Source organism: Mugil cephalus, chromosome 5 (genome assembly GCF_022458985.1).
Source record: "Mugil cephalus isolate CIBA_MC_2020 chromosome 5, CIBA_Mcephalus_1.1, whole genome shotgun sequence".
Classification (NCBI taxonomy): Eukaryota; Metazoa; Chordata; class Actinopteri; order Mugiliformes; family Mugilidae; genus Mugil; species Mugil cephalus.
Genome location: NC_061774.1, coordinates 6,833,204 through 6,850,573, shown reverse-complemented (window position 1 = coordinate 6,850,573; position 17,370 = coordinate 6,833,204). Strand labels below are relative to the sequence as shown.

Here is a 17,370-nt window from a genome sequence, read left to right as displayed (position 1 = left end):
GAAGAATATAAATGTTAATTGGAGCTCTAATATCAACATATTCACAACTGCCTGTAAACCGCCACAGTGCAGCCCGTTGGTCACGGTCTAATTAAGTCAGCAGAACTACACCCTCGCCACAAAGCAGAGACGCAATTAGTAGTCGAGCAGGAGATGTCGGAATTCCGCTCCATGTTTTTGTCTGGCCCCTTACCTGGGCCCAAACTACGAAGAGCTGCTGATCTCGAAAACACAACTCCAGATTCACAGAGACGCACAATCAACGAGATAAGACGACGGTTCTCTCGGGGTGGCCACCGTGCCTCTTGGCTTCTCGCAGAGTTACTTGACTTTCATGAGGAGAATCAAGCCTAGACGGTTTTTCCTCAGATGTCTGCCTATTGAAAATGCTTGGCTTAGAGATTAACTTCTTTTTGTGACACTGAAATAGGTGACAGGCAAAAAGATCTTAAGAGGAGATGGGAATCAAAAAGAGAGGACTGGGTGGGACGGAGTAGACAAACAGGAAAGTATGAATAAATACAGTACATCCATAGGGAACTGAGGACTCCTCCAGGTTTTGGTGCAAGTCATGGTGTCAATCAGTCTACGCAAACCAGGCAAACTACACGGAACAAAGGTTTCCACACACAATGGCTGTGACAGTCTGTGTAGTTGTTGTAATTTATTGACAAAATGAACTTTCAATCAAGTACTGAAATCAGCTATTTTTCCTGAAATCTATTGGATCACATTTTTCTCAGCCAGAGTACAGATCACACATATACAGGAATATCTCCAAACTGTATTTGACTAACAGAATGCAATAGTGTAGATTTTCTAAAAGGATTGTAAATTCTCAAATACAGCTGCGATGAGGAGCTTTTGTTTAAGTTCACCTTGAAGATGACATGAACGCTTGTTTGAAAAAAAAAAAAATCCCCCGGCACAAACTTTTCCTGAAAATCAAAGGTGGGATCAGTCAAAGGACCCCCCGCTACTTCTTCCCTAACCCTGGATAATTGGAAGGAGGTGGTGAGACAAATACAAACAACAGCTTGTGCAGCACCGTCACATTATACAAAGGGATTTGCTCTGAAAAGTCCCACAGTTCCTCATGTGAATGTGAATGCAGCTCAGGGCGATGAGGTTAATGGGAAAAGATTTAATAAAAGTCTAGGGCATGACATCTAAACAAAAGTGTAATCTCAAATTTCCTCACAGAGATGAATCATCCAAACAAATGCACACGCTGGCATGCACAATAACTCATTTTGTCATTTTAATCTTTCTTTTGTTGCACACGGTGAAATGTGAGGAGAGCTAAAACAACCATTTGATCTAAAGAAAATTAAAAGCCAAAACTATTTTTGAAATTATTTTTCAAAGTAAACAGTAGCAGCTTTGTAACTGTGGATATTTGCTTGTTTTCTTATTTTTCATTGATAATAAACTGATTACTGTATATCTGGGGGCTTTGGATTATTACAGCGCACAAGACGTCACCTTAGGTGGTTTGATAAGTAGAATTTTTTCACTATTTTCTCTCGGTTTATGGACCAACTCATTAATTAAGGTTTCCATATTGACGTGATCGGAAGTAAACGTAAGTACTGGGATAAGTCATGAGATCTGGTTGTAAAACGTCCACATATAAACCAATTCACCCGTTGCCCATCGCTGACAGATGGTCGGTTGAGGACATTCCAGGATCTGGTTGCGCTGGTATTTCCCATCGCTAATATGTCAGAGTGAAACAAGCACAACATAAAAATACTGTTGGCATACGGACACAGTTTGCTGCCATCACTGCTCTATTTGAAGAGAAAATGTCCCCAACAACGGCACCGTTCTATCTGAGTCCACCTGATGCTTCAAGGCTGCATTTCGCATGCTGGATGTGGTGGTAGGAACCAAAGTCTTGGAGAGTGTTTCCTTGAGGTAAACATTTGAGAAACTATAATTATCCTTCACATTGGTCCTATTGGCAGCCTCAAAGATGCAACTTGTTCAATTTGGGACCCGTCCACTTTGCATTGCTAATTACTGCAATCCATCAATGTTCATCTCTTCCTATGTGTATGCCCCTTAGTCCTTGTTTAGATAATCTTTTTATCATCTACAGCCTCAATAATATACACCAATCAAGCATAACATTATGACCACCGTCCTACTATTGTGTAGATTTTCCTTGTGCCTCCAAAACAGTTGTGTGGTAACAGAATGTTGTTAGTGGAGGTCTTTAGGTCCTGTGGGTTGAGGGGAAGGGCCCCTTGATCAGTTGGTTATTTAGTTGTTTTGGAGGCCAAGTCAACACTCTGTATTGTTCTGTATTGAAGGTACATTTTTTATTTTTTTTCTTTAATTGTTCCTAAATTGTTTTTGTGTGTGTCTGTGAGTGGGAATGTCTGGTCTGGGCTAGGATGGTACATGTCTAAGTACCATCCACACTAAAGGTTTACCAGCAGAACATTGTATCGTCACAACATGGTTAATGTTATTTACTTTCCTCCTACTGGTTTTAATGTGGCTGATAGGTGTAAGTGGACGTCTTCTACCGTGAATCTTTTACATGAGGCTCCACTGTAGAAGAAAACACTGGTGTAGAATTAGCATAACGTCATGACTTACTGGGGTTGGGGGGGAACAGGGTGCAGCTCTTGCAGTGGATGATCTCCTTGATAACTGGTATGTCCTGGGAGAGAGTTGCAGGCACCATGCCAATGCCAGGCATCATGGGGTTCATGGGAGTAATGCCAGCCATCATACCAAGATTGGGGTCAAAATCTGCAGGCAGGGAAAAAAAGAAAAAGAAAAAAAGAATGAGATCAAACTGTAATTCATTCTCAACACCTCCACAGTAACCACAGACTTGTATTCGACAGCTAACCTTCGGTCAGATATCACTTTAACCCACACTTAATCTTTAAAGTTGCATTTCACACTGTGCGCTTATTCCCTGAGTGGTTCTCCTGTCAACACGAGCGACACGGAAGCAGTCTGCACATAATGGAATACACAGCCATTCATGAATAAATCATCACATAAACGACATGCATATTTTAAGAAGTTTTTACTGAGTCACCCTCTCTCTGTCATCCCTGCTGTTTGAATGATGACCTTATAGATAATGTAGCTGGGTCTACATAACAAAGGAGCTTTATTTACTGCACCGATTCACCCTGCACCTGGGAAAACATGGACACAGATACGAGGACACACTGGCATCTGTACTGACACATGTGTGCTCTTATGTGCACACGTTTCTCTGTATGGAAGTTTTTGAAATGGAAAAGACGCTGCCCTCCGGTGTGTGCCGTGACATCACCCACAGAGGGCTGGGAGTCGACAGTCATGTCGCAGGATGTGTAGTGCTCATGCACCTGTGTATGTGGATCCAAGAACACAGCTCACAAAAGAAATCCTTCACTCAGGATTACACGTAGGCAAACTGCATCAAAACAGACGTGCAACACAATTAATCTGACACGCTGGCTTAAAACCATGTTACAGGAGTGTTATGTTGTATTTGCCAAATGTGAGACACGCTTAATGAAATCAAAATCACAGAAAGAGTTTGTGTAGATGTAAATATGTGGACGTGGTCAATGCTGTTGGAAGAGACAGAGACATTAAACAAGAGGACGATGGAACTCTGAAGGGCTCCACATTAATATAAAATTAATAAAAATACATGAATCAAGAAATGGCTTAAGTACAAGTATTGTTTGTTTTTATACTTATCAGCTCAACTAAATGCCTCCTCTGGCACGATGCTAAGTAGGTGTTGAAGTAACTGCCGTGTACTTTACTCCTTTCTCTTTCATTCTTGCGGACGTACGCTTGCCAGATTAATTACTTGGGTTGTACTTCCTATGGGGGCGGCAATGTTCGTGTCATGTTGAAGGTATCATAATTACCAGTTTCCAACTTAAACAGGGTCCATGTCAAATTGATGTTGTAATTATGACAGGGGAGCGTTCCCCCTTTCCCCCCAACATACAGTGAGCTTATTCATTTTGCTTTTAAGGCTACGATTATTAATTATCTTTGTCCAAAAATGGAACAAACATAAAACCGTATTAAAATTTAGTGGAAGTATTTAAGCTTTTAAAATAGGGCTAGTTTTCCTAGATACACTGGCATCGGTTAAGAATTGCAGGCTGAATTCTGGGACCAACCAGCTTCCTCCTTCATGGTATTACATTATAAGAAGTTCCTGGAGCCAACTAATATAGATGAAGGAGAATCATTCAGCGAAATAAAAAGCCACACTGGGATAATGGTGTCACGTTGTCAACAGTCTTGATGGACTCATTCATCCCAGCTGATGTGAACGTAGCTTTGACATATTTCACTGGCGTGATTCATAACAGGAAACAGAACATAATAATCTGACACCTTGTCTATTCTATTGTCTATTTAGTTTCCTTGTTACGACCTAATGTTTACAGCATCTGCAGTTTGTTTATGGAATCATTTGCATTTGCTATCATCGAATCTTGTTAACTAATAATATTTTCATGGTTTTACAAATGCAAATTAGGAATAGTTGCACACCTACACTCACGATGTTGGAAAAAACGGCATCTTTCTGAAGCTACTGAAAAAAGTGTTTTTGTTCATTTTTAAATACTGAATAAATGAATATGAAAGATATGTATGTAATTAATACCGATCACATACTTATATCCAGTCTGAACCATTCCACACAGGATGAGCCCAGCACAACATACCATGACAAAGGTGTGAATAAACTTAAGAATTTACCAAATTTTAAGCATCTCAAACTGTTTTCTTAGGTTTTAATGAGAAATTCTTTCTTAGAATCCTTTTACGTTTTTACTTCACCGTGTTAATGCTCTCCCAGAGGAAATAACAGAAGCACACATTACATGGGCTCCACATCAATTGTGACTATTTTCATCTTCAACAGCAACAAATCTGGCCAAGAAAAACATATTTAATGCTCCTCAGTATACAGCATTAACTGGAAGTAGATGGATATAGAAGCCTTTCCTCATAAGCCATTCCCTCTAAATCTGCTGTTAGAGAGAAAATGGTTGGATTAAATGACACTAAGTGAAGGAGAATAAAGAAATATGCACATTATCGAAGAGTCGGAATGGGTCCCCGGAGCAGCAGAGGGTGTAATAAATATGTTAGACTGATAAAACCGGCTCAAGTACAAAATGAGGGAAGAAAAATAGGGGCCAGATAGAGACACATAGTCCCCAAAACAAAAAAGGAGCAAAGTGAGTTAAGTTAAGAGGAAATTAATGAAAACTATGTAGCACACCATCAGTCTGTAACCAGGTGACAGACTGATAAGGAACAGGTGATAAGAAGCCTGGTTGCCAGGCAATTGATGAGTTCTTCTGCATCTTGAGGTGAAGAAAATGAAGATGGGGATCAGGTTGATAAGAAATGGTGAAGGATAATAACCCGAATGCCAAACCATTTGTATAGAAAGGGATTGTGGAAACAAAACCGCAAAACCAAATTGAGTGCAGAGAAAAAAAAGAAGAAAATATTGCAAATAGAATTCTTGTTACCCACGCTCCATTTATCAACAAACCTATGCTCTTTTATTGCAGTGATACAACAAGGACACACATGAGTTCATATGTTGCATGTTGATGTAAGGCAAAGCGGATTTCAGCTCACATGGAGAAAGCGATCCGTTTCCATCAGGGTGCAATTTCACTGCAGCGATGCTCCTGTTCCCTCTGGAATGACTGTGTGTGTGTGTGTGTGTGTGTTGTTAGTGTGCCTATATGTTTATCTCAACCATTAAAAGTCAGACCTGAAGCCAGCATGTAGCAAAGCTGTGTGTAATGAAGGAGATTATTTACTTCTTCCAGAGGATTCTCAGCTTTCCACCACAGTTCCCTCGTCTCCCTTTTTCAACAAAATAGCTCAAGGACTTGTTTCATCAGTACGGTTATTTCTTCCCACCTTCAGAGCATGTCATTGTAAAGTCGACTGTAAGTGGACTGAGATGAATATGTAGTTTCTCCTGTTGAGTTCCAGATTTAAATTTTTACTATGTGCTACTGATTATTAGAGTGTAACTTCTATTTTAATCTAAGTTAGGCTTTTTTTTTTAACACTTACTCCGCTTTCTGTTTCATTCGCTCAGCACACGTATATTTCAAAGGAGATCACGTGATTGGATATTATCACCACCGAGTGCAGATTTTAGAATCTGAAGGTGCTCTTTGGTGCAGAGTTATGTGTGCTGCTTACGGACGTAACACCACAGTAGCTGTTTCTATGGTGAAAAATATCAAGAGCTGCCGATAATGCTCAGTAATTAGATGAAATGGTTTTCACTTTGTTCTGAACAGATGACTACATCTGCACAGTTAAAGATAAAAAAAAGAAGCTATGCTGATCCTGTCTCCTTTAATTGTCAGCAGTGTGTAAACAGAAGTAAGAACAAGAAAAAAATAATTCACACTGTATATATTGCACTTTAAGTCAGACAACTCAAATGTTTGCCAAATGCAGACACAAAGTGATCAGAGGCAGCGACTGACAGTCTACACAACACTGAAGACTCACAATCCCAGTGAAGCACCAGGAAGTCAATCACAAGGCTGAACGTCCTCCACAAGAGGGAGCACTGCAGCAAATGACACCCGTAGCAAAGAAAACCAATGAGAGCAAGAGTTGAGACGTGCGTGTGTTGATGTTGCCATCAGTGTAGAAAGTCTGTTAGATCTAACTGGTCAAATAAAACCTGTTTTAGAACATTTCAAATGTCACAGAGGACGTACGTCCGCATTTACTGCTAAGATTTCTTGGCAAAAATATTTAAAATGACTATATCGCTAATCAGTGCGCATTCAACGTAATAAAATAAATATAAAAACATGTGGGTTTTGATTTGATCCATGTCATTTGTTTCCAGAAACCATCTCATGTTAGTGGGGATAGCACAAAAGCAGCCCGGACCAGGTCCAACAGTATCGTCACAGGAGATCAATATGATTTAAAATCTTAAATTACATTTAAAGTCGATGATGTAAAGGTAGAATGAGGTTAATAAGCAGCTGCTGCCACTACGGCATTCATAACTATGAAAGGACAAACAGCGAGGCAGCTCAATTCACTAACCACCAACGATAATGCTAAAGGGATGAGTGGGTGAGTGTGTCATAGAGGTACATCAGAGCAGCTTTATCTGAAACTAGAACAAATCCAAAGGCTTCAAAGAAATGGAATAATGGCACAGGAGCACTGTCCTCCACACCTTTTACTGCGAAACCTAGCAATGACAAAAGCAGTCTGGTGTAGATTTAGAACATTTTAATCATGTTTGTACTCGTCTTTAACAGTTAAATCGGAAGAAATCGGGTCAAATACAATCTGAGCTCAGAAAAACAGGAAAAAAATGAAAAAATACAACTGAATCATGTTGAATTGTGAATTAAAAACTGAAAATAAAGAGAACTTAACTGGACACAATTGTAAGATACTTGTGTTAAATTTATTCACAATGTAAACGAGATGAACAGCAATTTAGAAACCAGCCTGGGGATGATTAGATAACAAGAGCCAGATTAGTGATTCAACAACAGTACAGACGAAAAGGAAGATGAGTGGAGCTGAAAGGATTGGTCGAATACTCAATTTGTGGAGCGAGAGAAAATTAAGCAGCAGCAGTTGTTAATAGGTCAGATACATATTCAAGTAATTTTTAAAAAGAAATTCAGAGATTCATGGCCCATAGACAACTAAAGGGTAATAAGGTAAACATGATGGAAATGGTCATTGTATTTTGCTTCTTCAGAGCCAATACTACATTATAAATGATAGAGCATGTACTACTAGCCAACATGCTGTGCACTTGTTGAGCGGGAGGGATGGAAGGGTCTGTCGGACTGAGTAGATTCCCGGGGGAGGGATTAACAGAGCACAAGGGTCCTATTGAAGAAGAACAACAAAAGAAACCTGGTGCTGGGTCCACCCACACATGGCCACACATCTGTCTGAGTCTGATCCTTTACACCACACTTGTCTCTGAGCTTTAGTCTCCGCTCTCTTTCATGCTGGAAAACTGAAATTCACAAACATCTCCCTGCCAACACCTCTCTGTTGTACAGTAATATGCATGAGCGCACAAAGTTGGTCTCTAAGGTTATTACGCGCATTCTTCTTCATTTTACCTCTCATTCTTCTCATTCATGTCTTTTTTGATGTTAAACAATCTATTTCCTGGAGCCTTGTTCAAAGTAATTATGGTTTGAGCTGCCCGTCATGCGGGACGTGCAGACAGAAAAAAAAAAGACATTTGATTGTGTGACGCTCCTGGCTATTAATGTCATCTTCCTCTCCTTCTTCTGCTCTCTGATTTTCAAGCTAAACGTCCATCCGAGCAGTCAGCGGATGGTGGAGGGTAGGAGGGAGGACATAGGCAGTTGCCGTGAGGCATGCTGGATAATATTCTCTAATGAGGCGAGCTAGCCATGCCACCTGGAACCATACCAGAGGCTGTCTCTCTCAATATCTGCCAAGAGTCATCCTCTTTGCATTTTCATATGAACATCTCTGACTTAATTCCTTACACAGCGACATTTCTGCAGTGCCGCAACCTGCCAGGATACTGAGAAAAACACCTTCCCGTTATAGAAAACTTATTCCATCTCCATATCTACATCTAAATAAGAATCAGCAACTTTATGTTGCCTTCCAAAATCCATCGTCTTTATCTGACACCTCAAATCTCTAGCTCGTAACATTATCTAGCCGAATATATCTACCACAGCTGGGTGAGAATGGTCAGAAAAGTCCAATTTCAGAGTCTATCTTTGCCAGACATACAATATATTCAAGGTAAGAAAGTCTTCGCCTCTCCCCTCTGTCCGCCTACACGCAGCCAAAAAACCTCTGGCACGGTACCAGTGCAGCAGTCAGCAGAAAAGGGCATGGCTTTCAGTCCAAGGATCATAAAATGCTTACGGCAAAGGAATGACTGTCATCATATGTATTTCCTGATGTTAATCCAGGTGAGCTATAGCACGAGTATTAGAGGAACCTGGTTCATATCTTTATATCATATGAGGAGCACAGGGCTTAATGAGACATGACACTATGTTTTCACATATTCCACTGTGCATACATTGGTGCAGTGGTTTGTGTTTGGTAGGGCTGAGGATGAGTGGGATGCACTAGACAAAGGAATCCTTGTTTATTCAGGGAACAGTTCCCTGTCCCTGGATTCTGCTTATCTATTCTCTGGGGGCGTTGTGTGTGTATTCATGCAAAAGTATGCGCATTTAAATTAATTGTGATAAACTTGTAAATACGTGTGTGAAAAGATCAATGTTGTCTTGATGGTGGAGTGTGCATGTGTGTGTGTGTGCGTGTGTGTGTGTGGATAGTGCCCATCTTTTGTTAGTTTTGTCCACAGAGCAGCTCTGACTCAAAACTTGATGGCTTGACTAATCAAAGCCATCGCCTCTGAGAAAACATCTAGTATTACAAAAGAAAGCTGTCACACATGTTTGAGGTGTTGTGGGAGTACTGGGCTGCTGGGCAGTTACTGGTTGTGCAAAACAGACTTAACTTTGAAGGGCAACTGCAAACACGAAGCTACTGCCCACTATCATGAAGAAATGTAGTATAATATGGATTTTTTTTTTCATCTGATTAATTTTTCATTAATTTGTTTTATTATCTGATTTAGCTACACTCACTGACCACTTTATTAGGTACACCTGTTCAATTGCTTATTAACACAAATAGCTAATCAGCCAATCACATGGCTGCAATTCAATTCATTTAGGCATGTAGAGTTGATCAAGACAACTTGCTGAATTTCAAACCGAGCACCAGAATGTGGAAGAAAGGTGATTTAAGTGACTTTGAACGTTGTATGGTTGTTGTTGCCAGACAGGCTGGTCTGAGTATTTCAGAAACTGCTGATCTACTGGGATTTTCATGAACAACCATCTCTAGGGTTTATAGAGAATGGTCCAAAAAAGAGAAAATATCCAGTGAGCTGCAGTTGTGTGGACGAAAAAATGAGAGGTCAGAGGAGAATGGGCAGACTGGTTGGAGATGATAGAAAGACAACAGTCACTCAAATAACCACTGGTTACAACCAAGGAATGTAGAATACCATCTCTGAACGCACAACACATCAAAGATGGGCTACAGCAGCAGAAGACAACACTGGGTGTCAGGTAAGAACAGGATACTGAGACTACAGTTCACACAGGTTCACCAAAATTTGACAATAAAAGATTGGAAAAACATTGTCTAGTCTGACGAGTCTCAATTTCAGCTGCAACATTCAGATGTCAGGGTCAGAATTTGGTGTAAACAACATGAAAGCATGGATCCATCCTGCCTTGTATCAATGGTTCAGGCTGGTGGTGGTGGTGTGATGGTGTGGGGGATATTTTCTTGCTACACTTTGGGCTCCTTAGTACAAACTGAGCATGGTTTAAATGCCACAGCCTACCTGAGTATTGTTGCTGACCATGTCCATTACCTTTATGACCAGAGTGTACCATCTTCTGACGGCTACTTCCAGCAGGATAATGCACCATGTCACAAAGCTCATATCATCTCAAACTGGTTTCTTGAACATGACAATGAGTTCACTGTACTCCAATGGCCTCCACAGTCAACAGATCTCACTCCAATAGAGCACCTTTGGGATGTGGTGGAATGGGAGATTCTCATCATAGATGTGCAGCCGACAAATCTGCAGCAACTGTGTGATGTTATCATGTTAATATGGACCAAAATCTCTGAGGAATGTTTCCAACTCCTTGTTGAAAGTATGACACGAATAATTAAGGCAGTTCTGAAGGCAAAAGGGGGTCCAACCTTTTACTAGCAAGGTGAACCTAATAAAGTGGCTGTTGAGTGTATATGTTGCTTTTGGGTTAACTTCAAACAACTCCACACTAATAGCATTAGTACAAACTCTAACTCATATTGTTCCAGGAAAACATCTCAGTCCCTGGATGTAGTGAAGCAGATTTGTTGAAATGAAACTGCTGTGTTGATGTTTGTAGGCGAGGTCATTTTGTTGCTGACCTCTGCTTGAACTGAGAGATGGATAAAAAATGTATTTTTTGGATTGCTTGGTCTCTGAAATGCATCAAATGCTCACCACACAGGCATAGTATCTAAGGGCCACTGTTTAGTAGGTTGAGTGGTAATTCTTACACAAGACCCTTATTGAGGAGTGACAAGTAATAATAATTACAGAAGTGCTTTAAACAAATGTGACTAAATGTGTAACTATCTAAAAAAGACGATACTGTCATGAGTGCCAGAAGTCTGGAAACTATTAGCGTAATCTTAGGATCAAGCAACTATACTGTGGTGCTGGTTATATATACACAGGAACAGTGATAGAATATATGCTATCTTGGATAATAAAAACCACCTTGGGAGGTCTACATTTTGTGAGAAACGCAGAGGGGGAACTCTATAGCAGTACATCTGGTTCTGCTTAGAGTCTGGACGTCCTAGAGAGAACACTGATGAAGGCTGGGGAAATCCGCGGTAAACGCTGCTGGAGGAGGATATTCTCTCTTTGTCATATGTCAAATATGTTGAAACCAGATGTTGATTCCTGCTGTTTCTGGTGCAAATTTCTTCCTTTCTGTAAGGTCACACTAAAATCTGGGATTTCAGTCACCAGACGCTGTGCTTGCTAACATTAAGACATGACCTCGCCAGGTACCAGGTAATGCAATCAGCGCTGGTATTGGTCGAACCCACTAAAACCAACAAGTAGATCTTATTGTTACCAGATGTCCCCTATTGAGAAATTGTTGGAAATAATAATTCTTGTACTTGAGAAAAAATCTCTGATCAGAGGAAGAATCTTGCAGTGAAATGCATTCGCATTTTACACAAAAAATCGTTTGGACCAGAACAAATAAAAGTTTCACCTTAACATCTACATATTCCAAACTGCTGTTCTATATTCAGCACTGGAGCAGTGGCTCAGACTGACTGCACAGCCTATACAATACAACAAAAGAGGCAGAAACTCCTGAGACTGCAACTATTAAGAGAGCCGAGCACACAATCAATATCCCTCCAGAGATATGATTGGAGCCTTCCCTCCCTGTCACGTGTGGGTCAGGTTCCTTACGTTCAACTGTCCTGAAGTCTTAACAGTGGATCAATATTCCTCATCATGTGTACTGGAGGTTATTTGCTCACAGGGCTGTTGGGTTTCTGTGTCCACTGACCTTTTTCCATAAAACCTGCCTCAACTACATGACAGATTGGACCTGAACATTGGTGTAATATGAATAACTGACGCTGGATGTAATGCTTCGGTCTCGTCTTGTTCTATTGGTGTTGTTCTAAATTACAACACTAAGGCCGTTGTTATCCCCTATGCACTGGTCACACAGGGCTAAAAATGGTTGAGGTATGCTTGAGTCACTGCAGTCTTCTCCTCAACAATAGGTATTGCTGCTGGAAAAAAAAAAGCCATCTGTAGTCTGACATAGCTAGAAATGTGCAGGACGTATTGTGTGTCCTCCAAAGACAAACAATTGCAGAATATTTTGCTGCAGTGAACTCTTTCCACAAGTTATATGCCATGTAGTAATACCCACTCTCTGGCACTGGTGCATTGTATATGCCTTCAGAGATGAACACACACAAGTTTTCAGCTTGTCCATTTTGCCTGTGTGCCAGCCACATTAGGTGCATCAGGTCTCAAAAGTTGGACAGTGCACGAGAAAATGAAACCACACCAAAAGTGCACAGCCAGCAGATGTATTTACCTCCCATTGGCACGTGGCAGCATGCGCAAGATGATATTGGCAGCCATAAGCTGTATCAGTAAACCTCCATCTAGCTTTTGCTATTAGGGTTCACATTTTTGTGGTTGGTGTATGTCCTTTTAAATAGCCTGCGCTGGGTCAGATACTAACGCTGGTATTGAGCAATACAAGTCAATTTACTCTACATGAGCCAGAAACACAAATGTGCGTCACAGGGCTTTACAGTGTGTACGGACCACCCAACCTTAAATTGTGTTCAGAAACTACTTTATTGGATTGGATGCAGAAGTTTCTAATAATATGTGTCCGAGACATTGTGGACCAGTTGACAGTTGAACCAGGCTTTAGTGGCAATGTGATGTCGGTTCATCTGTCATGGTGCTGCCTTGGCAGATTACAATCGCTGGCATGATAAGATTCTGTCCGTCTATTAATAACAACTGAGCAGTGTTTTGGTGACTGATAAATGTTAAACTATACTAGAAGGTTACCCTACAAGGACAGCTCTGTCTGTTACCAAGGCTGTTTTCATTGTGAATCTGACCATTTGTTTGGATGAGGATAAACTTAATGGCAAGGAAATCCCTGAAAAAGCAAGAGAGGTGGGATATCTTTTGAAGGACAGGCATACATACAATGTTGGAAAATTATTTAAAACATATAATGTTAAAGTATATTAAAAACTCTCTCATATACATAACCAATGCCCAGTCCATCCACAGAAATGATACGGTCATCTTTGTACATGTGCACCAGGTTTTGTGAGTATTGAGGGCTCCATCCACAGTGGTCTGTTTATCCAGCTGTCTGTCTGGATAAATCCACTTGGCTGGAGGCAGGGAAAGACTCTGTGGTGAAGAAATTCATTCCAGCCACACAGTGAATGAAACAGAGGCATACTCTAAATGTGTAAAGAAAGCACTCCAGCAAAGGCGGTCTCTTTCAATGAATGAGCTTATAACTAACACACAAAAACAAACACTAAATCTACATGACGGAAACATTTGACCAAGCGCACAAAGCTTCACCCCCCAAAATCAAACCAGAACAGAGTGACAGTGAATTATCCTCTGGTGTTTAGATGTAGGAATGAAGAGGAGGAAAAAATGATGTACAGTCATGATGGGGAATCAATAACTGTTCCACATGGATTATTTCAAAGCCAAAGGTGCTCTGGAAACAAATCCTGCATGACAGCATAGGACTTTGCAACATCATGTGAATGTGTGTTTAGAGCTAGGTGTTCAGAAATGTTTGTGAAAGCCAAATCTAGACACAGAGGAACACACAGAGGCCAACTCTGAGAGTTTTGTCCTTGTGTAAGTTGTTGTAAACTCTGAACAAATACAGTGAAAAGCAAAAAGGTAGTTTAGTGTTTAAGTGTCTCTTTTTGTACTGAGGTTTCTCATGGGGTTTAACATGTTCTTTTGGGCTTGAGTGAAATGAAAAATGCATGGGTTGAAAATATAATATAATTCAAGTTAAAGTGCAGACTGGTGACAAAATGCAGCACATTTCAGGACTGCACTTATTGTATGTATTTTACTGTTCAGCTGGGGGAGGAAAAATATCACTTTCATTTTCAACTGCTATGAGATACTTAATTGACACATTACTGTGGCAATCCATCATCAATAGTGTGATTAGAGGTTGCTTTGCTTCATGTTCAATACAGTTTGAGCCCAGCACGATCATTACAGAGTGACTAGGAAGTGCAGGAGTTTAAGTACGTGAGCTCAGCTCTGCGAGGAGCAGACGAACAGCATGTCGTCTAATGTGGCTCGGGGTTAAAGTGGCTGACGCAGCTGTCAGGAGCAGTCACAGCTGTCCTCTTGACCCGAGTCTCCTCCTTTTCATCACTGTCTCCACCCTTATTACCTCTCTTTACTTCACTCTTCCTCTGACATCTGATGGGTTAACCCCTACTCAAGGCTTAACCCTTTACCGGGCATGGAACCATATAGGGTCACTCAGGCTTACGTTTTAAATTGTGTCCCTGTACCTCTCAGTGAGGCATGTGGTTTTTTTTCAGCCAATCAGAGAAGATCAAGAAATCATTCTCATGTTAGATCAGGATCAAACGTGGTCTGCGAAGTCTACCTCTTCATGAACGCTGAGCATAACTGTCTAATGGTGTCTAATGTCATGATGTGGATGTTAACAGGTGTCTGAATCAGCACATATTTTCTAATGGCCTTAATACATGTTTACATGTATTCAGGCCTTACCACTTAAGGTCAAGGGACCATATTTGGTAAATTCATTAATCTTGATTTTCTCTGTGAAAATTAAAAACAAATGAAAGATTTCACAAAAGTTGACGCTCAAGTTAACTCACTGGCAGTAACAGTAAATCCAGTTTAACAATAAATGTGATAATTCTGGCAATAATTGTTCTTGTTCAACTGTGATTTCACCCAGCAGATTCTGTGACCAGCAGGCCACAGTGAAAGGAGTTGGTTACCTTACTGAGAAGGTGGGCAGCCTGACCCCTGCAGCTCTTCATCCAACAGCTCACTGTGGCTGCTCCTTCTTATTCCATTACTCCCTGAAATATTTCAAACAGATCCACTACCAAACAAATGTCAAAAATGGCCAATGTCTCCATTAATAGTGGCTGTAGTGCTAAGCTCACCCCTGAACACGTTGCATTTCCTGTAACTGCTTCATAATGAAAGTCCATGCAAACTAAATACTTTCAATCCAGTGCAGTAGCAGATGCAGGAAATGGTTTTGCATTAGCAACAACCTACTGACTATGGTCTGATCACTACTTAACATTTTGCATTAATAGCCAGATATTTTTTTTTATATTAATATAATATTACTATAATAGTAGCAGTAATTACTTTTTAATGGGTATTTTGTTAACACCAGGTTAATAATAATGAAAAACATATAAACCAAAACATTTCATCATATAGAATATTACAGTTACTAGAGGTATCTGAAGGTTTACGATAAATGAACTGGTGTTCATTTGGTGCAAGGTTTCCCTCTAAAATATAGAGTAGTAAAAATATAAAGTATAGCTTAAAGTTGAATAATTAATACTCTATTGGGGTAAGAAAAATCTCTCATATGAAGTGACTGCAACTTTTGCCCTGCAACTGAGGGCAAAAAGCGTCCAAGGATTTGATTAGGTGTAAGAGCGGTTAAATTGACATTTCTCACAGCACACATTATGACTTGCCAAACACAGGTGCAGCTAATAGCATCAGTAATTACTGCTCCATATAAGTTTGCCAGTTTCAAAGATCTGTTATTGGCACACTATCAAGGCCATCATTAGTGTCTTTGGTTACTGTGGAGCTTTCCCTTCTATGAAGTTAAAAGATCAGCTTCACCTTTGTCAAATAAAGTAGGACTAAGAGAGTCTCAACAGCCCCACAATTTAGAAAAAGACGATGTGGTTGAAAATGCGTTTGGTTTGTTTTCCCACTTGATTGGGCAATATGAACAATGCAATATTACTGGGATGTTGACCAATAACATGGACACTGAGACTCTTTGGTTGAGTGGTTCTGACTGAGATCCAGCCGCGATCTGACCCAACTTCATATTGTACTTGAACTGAATGTCTTGCAGAGCTGAGTGTGCTTTGTATTCTTGGATGCCGCAGAGCGCGATCAAAAGTTGCTAGCAGCAAGCTGGAAAACGAATCAGGATCTGATATTGATGAGTAACAAAGTACATTTGCCTCTAGACATTTGGACAGTGAAAAAACTTCTTCGGGACATGCACAGCCAAAAAACAAAAACAAAAAACAGAATGTTTCCACATGGCTGCATTTAGTTTGACTGTCTGAACAGAAATGGGACTAAGGAAAACACAAGTATCCTAGCTCATCCCCCAATTTGGATTGCATCTTCAACGGTCAGTGAGTTCTGAAAAGCCCCTTACACGAGATGCAAATTTTCTGCTCTTGGTCTGTATAAAACATTTGTCTTCCACTTATGTCTCCACTCTTCTCTTAAGGAAAATGCTTTATTTACTACTAAATATGCCATGGAGGGTTGTATGGGTGCATGTGTGTTTCCCTTAATGTATCTCAAGGAGTGCATTTGGAGGACCGTTCGTCTTCAAGTACATATACACACGTGCGCGTGTGCACACACAAGCGCATCAACGCACGTGCACACGCTGCCTGGCATATTTCAAATATGAAAGTGCATTTCAGCTAAGAAGTGGGAAGTGATTTATAAAAGGCTTTAGGGAAAGGCTTTCTACTGAGGAGAGAGAGGGAAGACATGGCAGAATAACTCTTCAGAGAGGGAGAGTGGGAGGGTGCAGCTGAACCTAATGTTACAGATAGCGGAGCAATCAGTAAGGCTGGATATTTTAGAGGTAGATCAGCATATGGAGGCTCAGTCTCAGGCATACTAAATTATTTGGGGGCTTAAGAACACAAGATAAATGAACCTAAGTAAATGAAATCCTTTTGTTTCAATCATCACAACTGTTACAATGTTGCTATTAAACCACTACTACAAAACATACAGAGGGAAGATGATTTTTCTTGGCGTGTCAACCATTTTTGTAAAATTCATATCAGTTCATACTCAGCTTTCATTGCAATTAAGTAAAAGAGTTTAGAGTCTGAAGGGTCGTACAC

At 40.4% G+C, this 17,370-nt stretch overlaps 1 protein-coding gene across 4 annotated transcripts in view; it reads right to left on the bottom strand.

The window, feature by feature from the left end:
• The window catches only part of enox2 (ecto-NOX disulfide-thiol exchanger 2), a 195,663-nt gene that overhangs the window by 36,747 nt on the left and 141,546 nt on the right, over positions 1 to 17,370 (bottom strand). For all 4 annotated transcript variants that reach the window (XM_047585232.1, XM_047585235.1, XM_047585231.1 and 1 more), the window contains one exon: positions 2,611 to 2,766. In XM_047585232.1, the coding sequence (XP_047441188.1) occupies positions 2,611 to 2,766 (156 nt within the window). The remainder of the gene's footprint in view (positions 1 to 2,610; positions 2,767 to 17,370) is intronic.